At 40.7% G+C, this 12802-nt stretch overlaps 1 protein-coding gene across 1 annotated transcript; it reads right to left on the bottom strand.

Moving 5' to 3' along the window:
* Positions 1-4239: 4239 nt before the first annotated feature.
* On the bottom strand, positions 4240-10314 carry LOC132869026 (E3 ubiquitin/ISG15 ligase TRIM25-like). Its single transcript, XM_060902385.1, has 3 exons — positions 10275-10314; positions 8946-9011; positions 4240-5196 (listed from the first exon to the last, which is right to left on the bottom strand). Exons 1-3 carry the CDS (start codon positions 10312-10314, stop codon positions 4319-4321), a joined length of 984 nt encoding a protein of 327 aa, XP_060758368.1. The 3' UTR covers positions 4240-4318.
* Positions 10315-12802: the final 2488 nt, after the last annotated feature.

Raw genomic sequence — 12802 nt, 5'->3', positions numbered from 1 at the left:
TTGGAAAAATGTTTTGTGAATGGATGAGACCAAAATAGAACTTTTTGGTTTAAATGAGAAGCGTTATGCTTGGAGAAAGGAAAACACTGCATTCCACCATAAGAACCTTATCCCATCTGTGAAACATGGTGGTGATAGTATCATGGTTTGGGCCTGTTTTGCTGCATCTGGGCCAGGACGGCTTGCCATCATTGATGGAACAATGAATTCTGAATTATACCAGTGAATTCTAAAGGAAAATGTCAGGAGATCTGTCCATGAACTGAATCTCAAGAGAAGGTGGGTCATGCAGCAAGACAACGACCCTAAGCATGCAAGTCGTTCTAGCAAAGAATGGTTAAAGAAGAATAAAGTTAATGTTTTGGAATGGCCAAGTCAAAGTCCTGACCATAATCCAATTGAAATGTTATGGAAGGACCTGAAGTGAGCAGTTCATGTGAGGAAACCCACCAACATCCCAGAGTTGAAGCTGTTCTGTATGGAGGAATGGGCTAAAATTCCTCCAAGCCGGTGTGCAGGACTGATCAACAGTTCCTGAAAACATTTTGTTGCAGTTATTGCTGTACAAGGGGGTCACACCAGATACTGAAAGCAAAGGTTCACATACTTTTGCCACTCACAGATATGTAATATTGGATCATTTTCATCCATAAATAAATGACCAAGTATCATATTTTTGTCTCATTTGTTTAACTGGGTTCTCTTTGTCTACTTTTAGGACTTGTGTGAAAATCTGATGTTTTAGGTCATAGTTATGCAGAAATATAGAAAATTCTAAAGGGTTCACAAACTTTCAAGCACCACTGTATGTATATTATTTTTACACTTGGTGTTCGGTGCTTTATATGCAGTCTAATTTTGTCACCAAACATGCTGATGATGTGCATGGCCAAAAAGTTTGACAAAAAAAGTTTGGTCTTAGCTGACAACAACTGACAATGCCACTTTTAGATCTTACAATGCTTGGTGCGATGACTGATTTTCTGCTATCTCGCAAAATCAGGTGCTGTATTTTGTGAGATCCTCTCAGGAAGGCCTTCTTTCTTAGAGGAGAATTTCTTCTGCGTAGAGAGACGCATATAAGGAATGAAAGGAGGGGGAAATAAATAGGGGAGGAATTCAAGAGACAGCCCTAGGCATAAAACTGGCATGAAGAAGAAGAAATATAACCCATTCAAACGTTCTGAACCAACATGTACAATTAGTGAGTCACATTTAACATAAGAGTTATGAGTCATTAGAAAGTCAGAGATAAACCCGAATAAGCATAAGGTCAAATGGTCGCACAGTCAGAGGCAGGTGTGTGTGTGTGTAATTTATATATATAAAATACACACACACACACACACACACACACACACACACACACACAGGATTTAAAAAAAAAGTGTACACACCCTGTTAAAATAAGCTTTTCTGATGTAAAAAAACAAATGAGATTGCAATAAATAATTTCAAAACTATTCTCACCTTTAATGTGACCTATAACCGGGTACAATTCAATTGAAAAACAAACAAATTTGTTTGGGGGAAAAAATAAAAATAAAAAATGTACTAATAAGCTGGTTGCATAAGTGTGCACACCCTTAAACTAATACTTTTGTTAAAACACCTTTTGATTTAATTACAGCATTCAGTCTTTTTGGGTCAGAGTCTATCAGCCTGCCACATCTAGACTTGGCAATATTTGCCCACTCTTCCTTGCAAAAGCGCTCCAAATCTATCAGATTGCAAGGGCATCTCTTGTGCACAGCCCTCTTCAGGTCACCCCACAGATTTTCAAAATGGATTTAGGTCTGGGCTCTGGCTGGGCCGTTCCAAAACTTTAATTTTCTTCTGGTGAAACTGTTCTTTTGTTGATTTCCATGTATGCTTGGGGTCATTGTCATGCTGAAAGATGAAATTCCTATTCATCTTCAGCTTTCTAGCGGACACCTAAAGGTTTTGGGCCAAAATTGACTGGTATTTCGAACTGTTCATAATTCCCTCCATCTTGACTAAAGCCCCTGTTCCAGCTGAAGAAAAACAACCCCAAAATGTGATGCTGCCACCACCATGCTTCACTGTGTGTATGGTGTTCTTTTGGTGATGCGCAATGTTGTTTTTGCACCAAACATACCTTTTGGAATTGTGGCCAAAAAGTTCAATCTTGGTTTCATCAGACCATAACACATTTTCCCCACATGAGAGAGTTTATGTTTTTTTTTTTTGCAAAATTTAGCCGGGTCTGGATGTTTTTCTTTGTAAGAAAAGGCTTCCATCTTGCGACCCTACCCCATAATCCAGACATGGAAAATATGGGAGATTGTTGTCACATGTAGTACACAACCAGTACTTGCCAGAAATTCCTGCAAGTCCTTCAGTGTTGCTGTAGGCCTCTTGGCAGCCTCCCTGACTGGTTTTTGTCTTGTCTTTTTATCAATTTTGGAGGGATGTCCAGTTCTCGGTAATGTCACTGTTGTCCCATATTTTCTCCACTTCTTGATGACTGTCTTCACTGTGCTCCATGGTATATGTAATGCTGTGGAAATTTTTTTTGTCCCCTTCTCCTGGCTGATACCTTTCAACAATGAGATCCCTTTGATGCTTTGTAAGCTCTCTGCGAACCCTGGCTTTTGCTGGAGGATGCAACTGAGTAAATGTCTGAATTTTATTTGGGGTTAATCAGAGTCATTTTAATTGATGGCAGGTGTGAACCCAAAAAGACTGAATGCTGTAATTAAATCAAAAGGTGCTTCAACAAAGTATTAGTTTAAGGGTGTGCACACTTGTAAAATAAGCTGGTTGCATGTTTTTTATTTTTTATGTTTTCCCCCCTAACAGATTTGATTGTTTTTCAATTGAATTGTACAGGTTATAGATCACATTAAAGGTGGGAAAAGTTTTGAAATTATTTATTGTGGTCTAATTTTTTTTTACATCAGAAAAACCTATCATTTTAACAGGGTGTGTACACTTTTTATATCCACTGTAGGATACTGGGGAATTAACTGTCTGGAGATTTGAGCGATAGTGACTGATGATTTGTATTCTGATTGTTCTGAATCAGACCTAGATAAAGGAGAGTCTCAGTTAGAAGATGATGTTTGTAATGACAATGTACTAATGTAATCTTATGTAGTAATGTTGAAGTATTATAATCTCATGTAGTCCTGTTTTGCTTTAATTTAAATGCTACCTCAGTATTTTTTAGCATTTTAGTTTTATAGAATTGTAAAGGTCTACTGAACCCGGATGCTAGTTGCTTTATCGTGTATAGGTAGTGTGGGAATTTTGACCTTTAAATAATCTGAATGAAAAAGTTTTTGCCTACGCCTGGTGAATAAGTGACCTTCTCTGACCTTGAGTTAGGTATTTTGGATCTTGCTATGTTAGGTTATGATTGGTGATTTTGTGTTGTGATCTGAAGAGTAGTGACTCAGAAACTTTTGACGCCGTTGAACTTGTTTCCAAAAGCCTGAGCAATGTTTGAAGTCAAGGTGTGTTCGTACAAACGATGAATGGAGTCCAGGTGATAAGAACCTCTCTCTGGACTCCCAACTTTCTCTCTCTGTGGTGCAGCCACATGGAATGGAAGAATAACCGGAAGAACAAGATAAAGTGACGACATGATTTTGGTTTTAAATTGGACTATTTTATTGTTGTGATTCACATGACTTGTCTCTATCTGTATCACAAACTTGACAAACTTTATCTCAATAGTTTGAAAGTAAACAGCAGGAGACAGACACACAGCTTTTATTTCATAGCACTTACTTAGTTTTACCACCACCTTATGATAACATGAAAGAAATACATTTGCAGCATAATCGATGATATATTAAAAGATTTTAAATCTTTGGCTGATGACTATAGAATAAAGTCAAAATTTAATAATCATAATAATCTCAGATAGATAGATAGATAGATAGATAGATAGATAGATAGATAGATAGATAGATAATTAATAATGACCCAGTGGAGAATGATAGTATTATTTTACTTTCCATGCTTCTCTCATTGTTGAAGTTAAGACAAATCTTGCAGTTTGTCAAGAAGCACAAAGAGCTCTATCTGCCTTTTCTGTTAGTAAATTTAAAGTTACAACTTCATCTTTGACTAATACTGACATTGCACTGACTCTAGAGACTCCTTCCATGCTAAATAAACATCTCGGAAAATTTCACTGTATCAACAATTACACAATTTTTATTATTATTATTATTTTTAAATCTGTTGATATGGAACATCCACCATACAAGTGAATGTGTAAGTTGTTACTATAGAAACAACAATAATACACTCTATATTTATATATTTTTTTTCCTTGCAGCTGGCACTACTGCAGTGTTTCGAGTCCTTTACTAATAGTCATTGTGCTGTCTGGATCTCTTAGCCATATAGAGGGGTAGAGAGGAGCAGAAAAAAGGGCCTGAAATCTGCAGCAGAGCCTAACCTTAGAGTCAGACACCAAGAAAAATGACAGCCACCCTTGGTCATAGTCCAACAAAACCCCAATCTTCCCAGGGGGCTTCTGGGACAGCAGGCTCATCTCCTGGTTATGGGAGGCAAAGAATCCAGTGCTGGATTGTTTTGGGAAATTTTTGCCCTCCTGCATAGTTGTTAAAGTGCATTTGTTCTCTTCTGTTAACTCTGACACTTTCTCCTCTCCTTCTGCTACATCTTCCACCAAAGCTTGATTTCTTTCTCTTTTGTGCTTGTCCTGCGGAAAACTTTCCTGGCTCTTATCCTTTTTAAGGTATGCTTCCAATTTGCTTTTCTTTGATTCCAGATTGGGCACCTTGAGTTTTACAGCATTTTCCTTCACCAGTGACTTTGGCAATATTACTTCCCCATCTTTTGTTTCTTCCATATTGTCAGCCATCTTGTCATTATCCTTATCTTCCCCTTTGTTCTGCCATCTGACACACCAGGAGCTGCTGTCTTGGCCCAAGCTCTGGTAATGGTCCTGCCTGTTTTTATATGTCACACCCACGGCCCAGTTGCTGTCTTCATCCTCCGGTGGCTGAATCTCCCAGTAGTGCTTCCCACTGCTGAACTCTTGAGAGCACAGCACCCTGAAGCCTATCTCTTTGTTGACCTGGTAGTCTTTCCAGGTAAGGAGCCCACTGTGCTCCACTGTGACAGCCAGGCCATCTTCAGAGAGAAGCACCGAAGCACTAGCAGTAATTGGATCAAAGGTGACTCTGCTGGAATCTATAAGTCAGAAAAGAGGGAATAACATGATGCATATTAGACACTGAAATGAGAAGCATTTATTTAGGAGTTATATTAGTAATCCTCAGAGGGAAAGAAATTTGTGTGCTTGCTCAAGAACTCAACAATCACTCTGGGATGTTTGGGGTTTAGACTCCTAACTTTTCAGTCATTATCAGAGAACATTATCAGAGAATATCATCAGAGATCTTTAAAGGGATAGAAAATGCAAAGTAAATACATGCATGGGTTGGTAGCTTGTAATATTGAGAGTCCGTAAGAAAAGTTTCAAGCATGTTTGACCATTTATAAGAAAATTGTGAGCGTTTCTGGATCACTGCTCTAATGCCACCAGGAGGCTGCCATGTTGCCTGTTGGAAGGGCGATGCGTGATGTCATTTGGGCGCAAGGCTGAGTGTATACTTCAGTACTGAAGGGGCAAAGCGAAAGGTCTACTAAGGTGACAGTCTTTTTTTTTCTTTCACTATACATCTGAAATAGTGTATTAATGAGCTGCAACCCTAACTTATGGACAAACCTGAAGTCTACCTGTAAAACGAGGCTGAAACTATGCGTTGTACTACTCATTAGCATGTTTAGCATGCTCTCGACTCATTCATGAAAAACTTCCTTATCAAGACGTCCCCAGGCTAGCCTACCGTAATTACCATAGTAGGCAGTCCAACCCCCGCGGCAACGCAAAAAGAGGGTAAACAAACACTGCTTTACTATACAGGATTCATGTGAACATTACAGGAAGATGCACTTGTACGAAAAAAGGCAGAAATATTGCCAGAAACACCCGAGCTGCTGGTATGGTATGGATTTATTTGGTAAAATTCATATATGTAAAAGATACAGTATAAATAGCACCGAGGACAACACAAAGTATAAGATACACTTATTTCCAATGTGGTCCTCTTGATGACAGCAAGAAACAATAAAATATAAGAGACAATAATAAATTGACAAAATTGTATAAACAATGATGAAAGTCATAAACGAAAAAAATTATATGCTAACTGTAATTATCACAGAGTACAACTAGATTACAGAAATGGCACCAAAATGATTAAAAATTAGTTATATATATACACACACACACACGTATCATAAAACTGGGTTTGGAATTTACTACAAAAAAACCTTTCACCTGTTTCTTAAAATGATCACGTTTGACTAGATTACACTAATCGAGGTCGGCTATTCCACAAACAAATTCCTGTATACCTAAAAGAACTCCAAATGGTTTCCATAAAGTGTGACGGCACTTACAATTCACAGCCGTATTCAACAAAATGGACCATCGCGCCAGTAACATTTCTTCACTGATTTCCTCGAGTATTTCAGACAATGACATGAATAGCGATGATGATCATGATAAACAAGCATTACCATATCAATTGGTTACACACAAGTGAACAATATTTATATTTGTTTTAGTTAGTCATTACTGAGGCTTTTTTGATAACACTAAATTAAAGCAAGACACCCAACAAACATCAAGCTGCTTAGCTGCATCAGCACTTATTATGTTTATGCCCAAAGGAACTCAAAATAACATATCACGCTTAATAAAAAAGTTAGGGAAGCTATAAAAAAAGTGTTTTCTTACCCTTTGAACTTGCCTTCTGTGGACTACTGACAGTGTTGTCTCATTTGTCTTGTCTGGTTTTTGGCCAAAGATTGTGGGAACCGTATCTGGATTCACTGCTGGCTTGTACAGTATTCCTAATGCCGGTGCATCGGAGTCGTTTGAGTGAAACAATTTTCTTCAAAATGTTCTGAGCACACGAGCTGCGTAAAGCAGTGTTTGTTTACCCTCTTTCTGGGTTGTCGCGGGGGTTGGACGGTCTACTACATTAATTACGGTAGGTTAGCCTGGTGATGTCTTGATGAAGTTTTTCATGAATGAGTCGAGAGCATGCTAAGCGTGCTAACGAGTGCCTATGCTGCCAGGAACGTGTAAAAACTCGCACTCTTGCCTCTTCAACAGATTTAGGTGAGTCAGATTGTACGCAGATCTGTTTGTAGGTAGTCTAGCAAGGTTACAGTCCGCAGAACAAGGCTGTCACAGCAGCACTATTTGTACTGGGGATATAAATATGAAAAGTTACCTCCCTCCATTCAGTCACATAGGAATAAATCAGCTGTTCACTATTTCCTCATTGTTTATCAGCAACATCAGTATTAGGCCACTCATTTTTTATTTTCTGGTTGACGGATTTTTCAGGTCAAATTGTGTGATGTAGGGCAAAATAAGAAAAAAAAATAAGGCTACAAGATTGAAAAAAATATAATTTTCTTTAAATGAAAAAATGTGTCGGAGGAAAACATAATAATGCACTTAAAATAATAATGCACTTAAAATTTTTGGCTGTATTGTTGAAATTAATTAACCCAAAATATATGTACTAGTCTACCAAAAGAAGTTTCTAGTTGAAATATTGACGTGTTCATATTAATGAAACAAATGCAAAACCAATTTAGGTATATATTTATACGAAGGAAAACGTTTCCTCGTGAGGTCAACTTCCATATATGCTGTAGCTGTAGGACTCCACACAATACAAAAATGGAGAGACCTTATAATTCCATGAGAAGTGGTACTACACGTTCCGGGGAAAGCGTAAACATACCCTACCTTACCCTACCTGCGGGCAAGGATGTGTACTTTCGTTGGACATTCATAAGGACATCAAATGCTGATGGGCAACTGTCACTTTTTTTATCTGTTGCAACTGGATCGGTCCTTATGTCCGCTGTAAAAAATTTGTAGCCAAATTCGTCCACTACAACCGTCATGGGCATCTGTAGGTCGGCTTGTGTCGAATCTGCTCGATGACCATCGTTGCTGACTCTAACGGTCAGGATATTGGCCAGAGCACAGTCTGCCACGCGCATAATAAACTCGCTGACAGTTTCTCCTTCGGCAGACTGCTTAAATGCAGCTTGTCCCCCATTTAAACGAACCTGCACGAATGAAGTCATTGTGATTTGTTATTCGATTCTTCTCACATGGCATGAACACGCTTCCTGGACGCCGCCATTATTCGCAATGCACTTTGGGAACTCTCGAGACACGAGACGCGAATACAGTGGGGTCAGTACAGTGACCGAAAAAATGGCAAGTTGTATCGCGAGGTATCAAATGGTCATGATAAAGATGCGATTTAACGTTTAATTTAGATTAAATAAAATTATTTTCACATCAGCATCTTTTGAGAGATCGGCGGGGGAAAAATAAAAAATAAATAAAGTTGAATATTTTTTTTCAAGCGGCACTTTTCTCAGCACTTCGGCGGATCTGTCAACCAGATAATATAAAATGAGTGGCCTTATCTTTCCCCCTCCAATTTTTTGTTAGAGAAATGGAATTTCATTTTTTTTCATATAAACTTTTAATGAAAATCTCCAGCCAGGGGCAGCTTCAAGTTTTACTCGCTATGCAGAGCTTCCGTATCTTGTGCCCAAATTATGTCAGAGCATTGCCGGAAACGATCGGGGGGATTTTTCTGATTGGTTAAAATATTTTCAATGGCGGCCTCTGTGAAATCATCCATTCTGCATAGAAACTGACTTTTGGAGACGAATATCTTAGTTGTGTGAGCTCTGTATTTTCAATTATTCAGATGGAATCATTAGGTTGTATCATAATCTATCTTCATAACTGTATTTTAAAAATGGGTTTTCTTTTCTTTTAACATCAAATCAAGTCATGGCCATTGTATCACCATATGAAAACTTACATAACAAAAGGGTGCGGCGTCGTTTGCTGTGGCCACTGACAACTCTGAAGTAGTCTGATGTCAAATCTGTAATTATTAAAAAAAAAAAAAAAAAGCACACAATCTGTGATCCCATTCAGTAATGTCAAATGGTACAGCACTATCTAGACCATGAGTGTGAAACTCATTTTAAGCAATGGGCTTATACAGGGGGCTGCAAAAGTAAGTATACAGTAAGGATTATTTCAATATTATCAGTATTATAATAGTGGTGCTAGGTTTCATTTAATACTAATGTTTTGTTTTTCATTACTGTATACCTACTTTTGCAGCCCCCGTGTGTGCGCATGCACACACATGAGGGTAAGTCAAAAAGTTCTAAGACAGATGTTATAATTTCAAAAGATGTGAAAGACATCCCCCAGAATTCTACAAAGAAGGAATTCTCAGATGCAAACACCACTTGCAGAAGTGTTTAGACTTAAATGGAGGATATGTAGAGAAATAGCTGTGTTATTTTCTTAAATAATTTTGTTTTTAATTTGTCTTAGAACTTTTTGATTTACCCTTGTATACACACAGACACACACACTGCAACTCTGCTATAACAAACTCTTTTACATCGAGCTTTTGCATATAACAAACTAAGTTCGTGTCCCCTGCCTTTAATGTCAAGGAGTTGGAGTCTTCAAAAAAAAAATCCATCACTGAGCCATGCGTTCCTCTTTCCACCAGAGACAAAAAAAAGTAATCAAGTCTGCAGTCAAGTTTACACTACATGTTAATGCCATAAAACAAAGGCTTAACTAGCCTAGCTTAAGTGTCGCTGACTAACAATCTAACAATTCTTGAGAATTGTGATCAAAGGATCTATAAAAGGATGAAATGACTGCTGATACCACTAAACTTAACATGTAGTTAACGCATACCAGCAGTGTTTTTCTACCCCCACCCAGCCCTACAGCATGAGAAATTACCTCATCGGTGATTTGCAACATATGAATGAACTGAATGGTGAAGATTGAGAAAACATAGTGAATCAGTGGGTGGACATTGACAATGATACGCTGGTAACTTCCATCATTTCCATAACACACGAAGAAATCGTCACCTCCATTTGTGATCCTTTAACTCTGTCAATAAACTGTGATAGTGACTCAGAAGGATAAATTCATGATATAAGGAGAATGTGCCTAAAATTTCACATTACATAAATATTTAGGGACTGCCTAAAAGCGGAGCTCCTGATGAGTCTAGGAGTAAAATATTTGCAAGGGCACAAAATCAACCTGAATAGAATAATAATATTACAATATTACCCCCGCTGCCAGCATACTGCCCCACACCAACCCTCTTCTGCCTTACTCGTGCCACTGCCCATCATCAGCATTCCCTTCAAGAGAGTGGGCAGTGGGTCCCTTCCCCAAGTCTGCCTGGAGTCACAAGTACATCCTTATCGTCATGGACTATGCCACCTACTACCCTGAGGTAGTTCCCCTCAGGAAGGTCACCTTAATAAAACATCACCAGGGAGCTGGTTCTGCTGTTCTCCCATTTGGGGCTCCTCAAGGACGTCCTTGCTGGCCAAGGTACGCCCTTCATCTCCAAACTCATGTCAGCTGTATGCCGGTTGTTGCAGGTGAAACAGCTCTGTGTACCACCCCAAGATGGACAGGTTGGTTGAGAAATTCAACCAGAGCCTGAAGAGGATGCTGAGGCCTGTTGTGGATGAGGGCGGCTAAAACTAGGACCTCCTTCTCCCATACATCCTGTTTGCAGTCCGGGAGACTCCCCAGGCATCAATAGGCTTCAGGCCCTTTAAGCTCCTGTTCAGGATAAGGCCCCAGGGCCTCCTGGATGTCACCAAGGAGGCCTGGGAGGAGCCAGGATCCCCCTTCCAGACCACAATTGAGCACACAAGGGAGATGCAGGAACACATGGACAAAGTGGCCCCCACTGTGCATCAGCACCTGCTCTTCACCCAGGCTGATCAAAGCCGCCTCTACAACAAATGTGGCCCAGCCAAGGGAGTTCCAGGTTGGGGACCAGGAGAAGGATGTGGTCACCAACCTGGAATTCTTTTGGCCAGGCTACATTTGTTGTAGAGGCAGCTTTGATTGGCCTGAGTGGAGAGCAGGTGTTGATGCAAATTCTGGTATGATAGCAGGACACATTCACCATAGCCAAGCACATGGGGCCAGTGAACTATTGCCTGCAACAGCTGGGTAAGGTATAAAGACACTCAGCTCTATCATATCAACCTGCTAAAATGTTGGATTGAACCACTGCTGGTGCTCTCAGCCCACGCTCTCTCTTCCATATACCCTGGTCCACCAGTGCAAAGACCTCTCCGACCCCCAGCAGAACCAGGGTGGACTGATCTGATCCAACATGACATCAAGACACTTCCTCAGGGTTGTGGTCTGGCAATGCTCTTATTGCGTCCCAGAGGCCCACCATCATGAGATCGAGGAGGAAGTGGCTTGAATGCTACGGGCCGGCATCATTGAGGAGTCCACCAGGCCCTGGTCAAGCCCCACTGTGGTGGTGCTCAAGCCCGATGGAAGACTGAGACTCTGCAGTAACTTCAGGAAACTCAATGCAATCTCAGACTTCAACAGTTACCCTCTGTTCAAGGTGGATGACCTGGCTGACAGGCTGGCGAGGGCCTGCTTCGTATCAACACTGGACCTAACCAAAGGCTACTGGCAGGTGGCCCGAACACCTCAGGCCCAACCCAAAATAGCCTTTACCACTGCATCGGGCCACTGGAGGTACCAGGTCTTCCCCATGCAGCACCAGCAACATTCCAATGCCTCATGATTGTTGTCTCCCCACCCACCACCCGGGACTTTACTGCTGCATATCTTGACAATGTCATCATCCATTTGTCCACTTAGGCTGATCACCTGCACCATCTCAAATCCAGCCTGGGGGAGCTGTGGAAAGGTGGGTTAACTGCCAACCCCCAAAAGTGCCATCTGGGGCTGACCAAGGCACAGTACCTGAGCTATTGCATTGACCGAGGCCTGCTGAAGCCCCAGGCCAAGAAGACAGAGGGTGTGCAGAACTACTCCCAGCCCACCACCAAGTGCCAGGTACATGCCTTCTTGGGGTTAGATGGTTACTATCGTACGTTCATGCCCAACTTCTCTAGCCTCTCAGCTCTAACCAAAAAGGGGGAGCCTGACAAGATGTACCAGTCAAACAGAGCAGACATTCCAGGCCCTGAAGAAGGCCTTCACCACCTTTGACCTCCCCTTCATTGTCAAGACACCTGGCTAAAACAGAAAGGTGTCAGTGTTACCTTTTTTTAAGCAGTTTATGCTGCAGTAGCTCTTCTGTGGGACTGGACCATATAGGCTAGCCTTTGTGCCCCATGCGAATCAATGAGCTTTTGACACCCATGACCCTGTCACCGGTTCACTGGTTGTCCTTCCTTGGACCACTTTTGGTAGGTACTAACCACTGCATACTGGGAACACCCCACAAGATGTGCCATTTTGGAGATGCTCAGACCCAGTCATTTCACCATCACAATTTGGCCTTTGTCAAAGTTGCTCAGATCCTTACACTTGCCCATCTCTGCCCAAATAATCTCTCTCTCTCTCTCTCTCACACACACACACACACACACACACACACACACACACACACACACACACACACACACACACACAGAGCTGTCAAACACACAAATCAGCATTTTTTTTTTTTGTAAATAATGAATTACATGTCTGTCAGTTGTAGAGTTTATAGCCCATAGGTTATTGGCCTATTATCCCTCATGAAAATAACAGAGACAAGCTTTATTCCTTAATCTTTCAATTGTGAATTCTGGTCCTGGCCTGCTATCTGCATGCATGAACTAGATTATG

This window comes from Neoarius graeffei, chromosome 20, assembly GCF_027579695.1.
Source record: "Neoarius graeffei isolate fNeoGra1 chromosome 20, fNeoGra1.pri, whole genome shotgun sequence".
NCBI classification, from domain to species: Eukaryota; Metazoa; Chordata; class Actinopteri; order Siluriformes; family Ariidae; genus Neoarius; species Neoarius graeffei.
The sequence above is the reverse complement of the archived record's forward strand: the minus strand, read 5'-3'. Positions and strand labels throughout refer to the sequence as shown.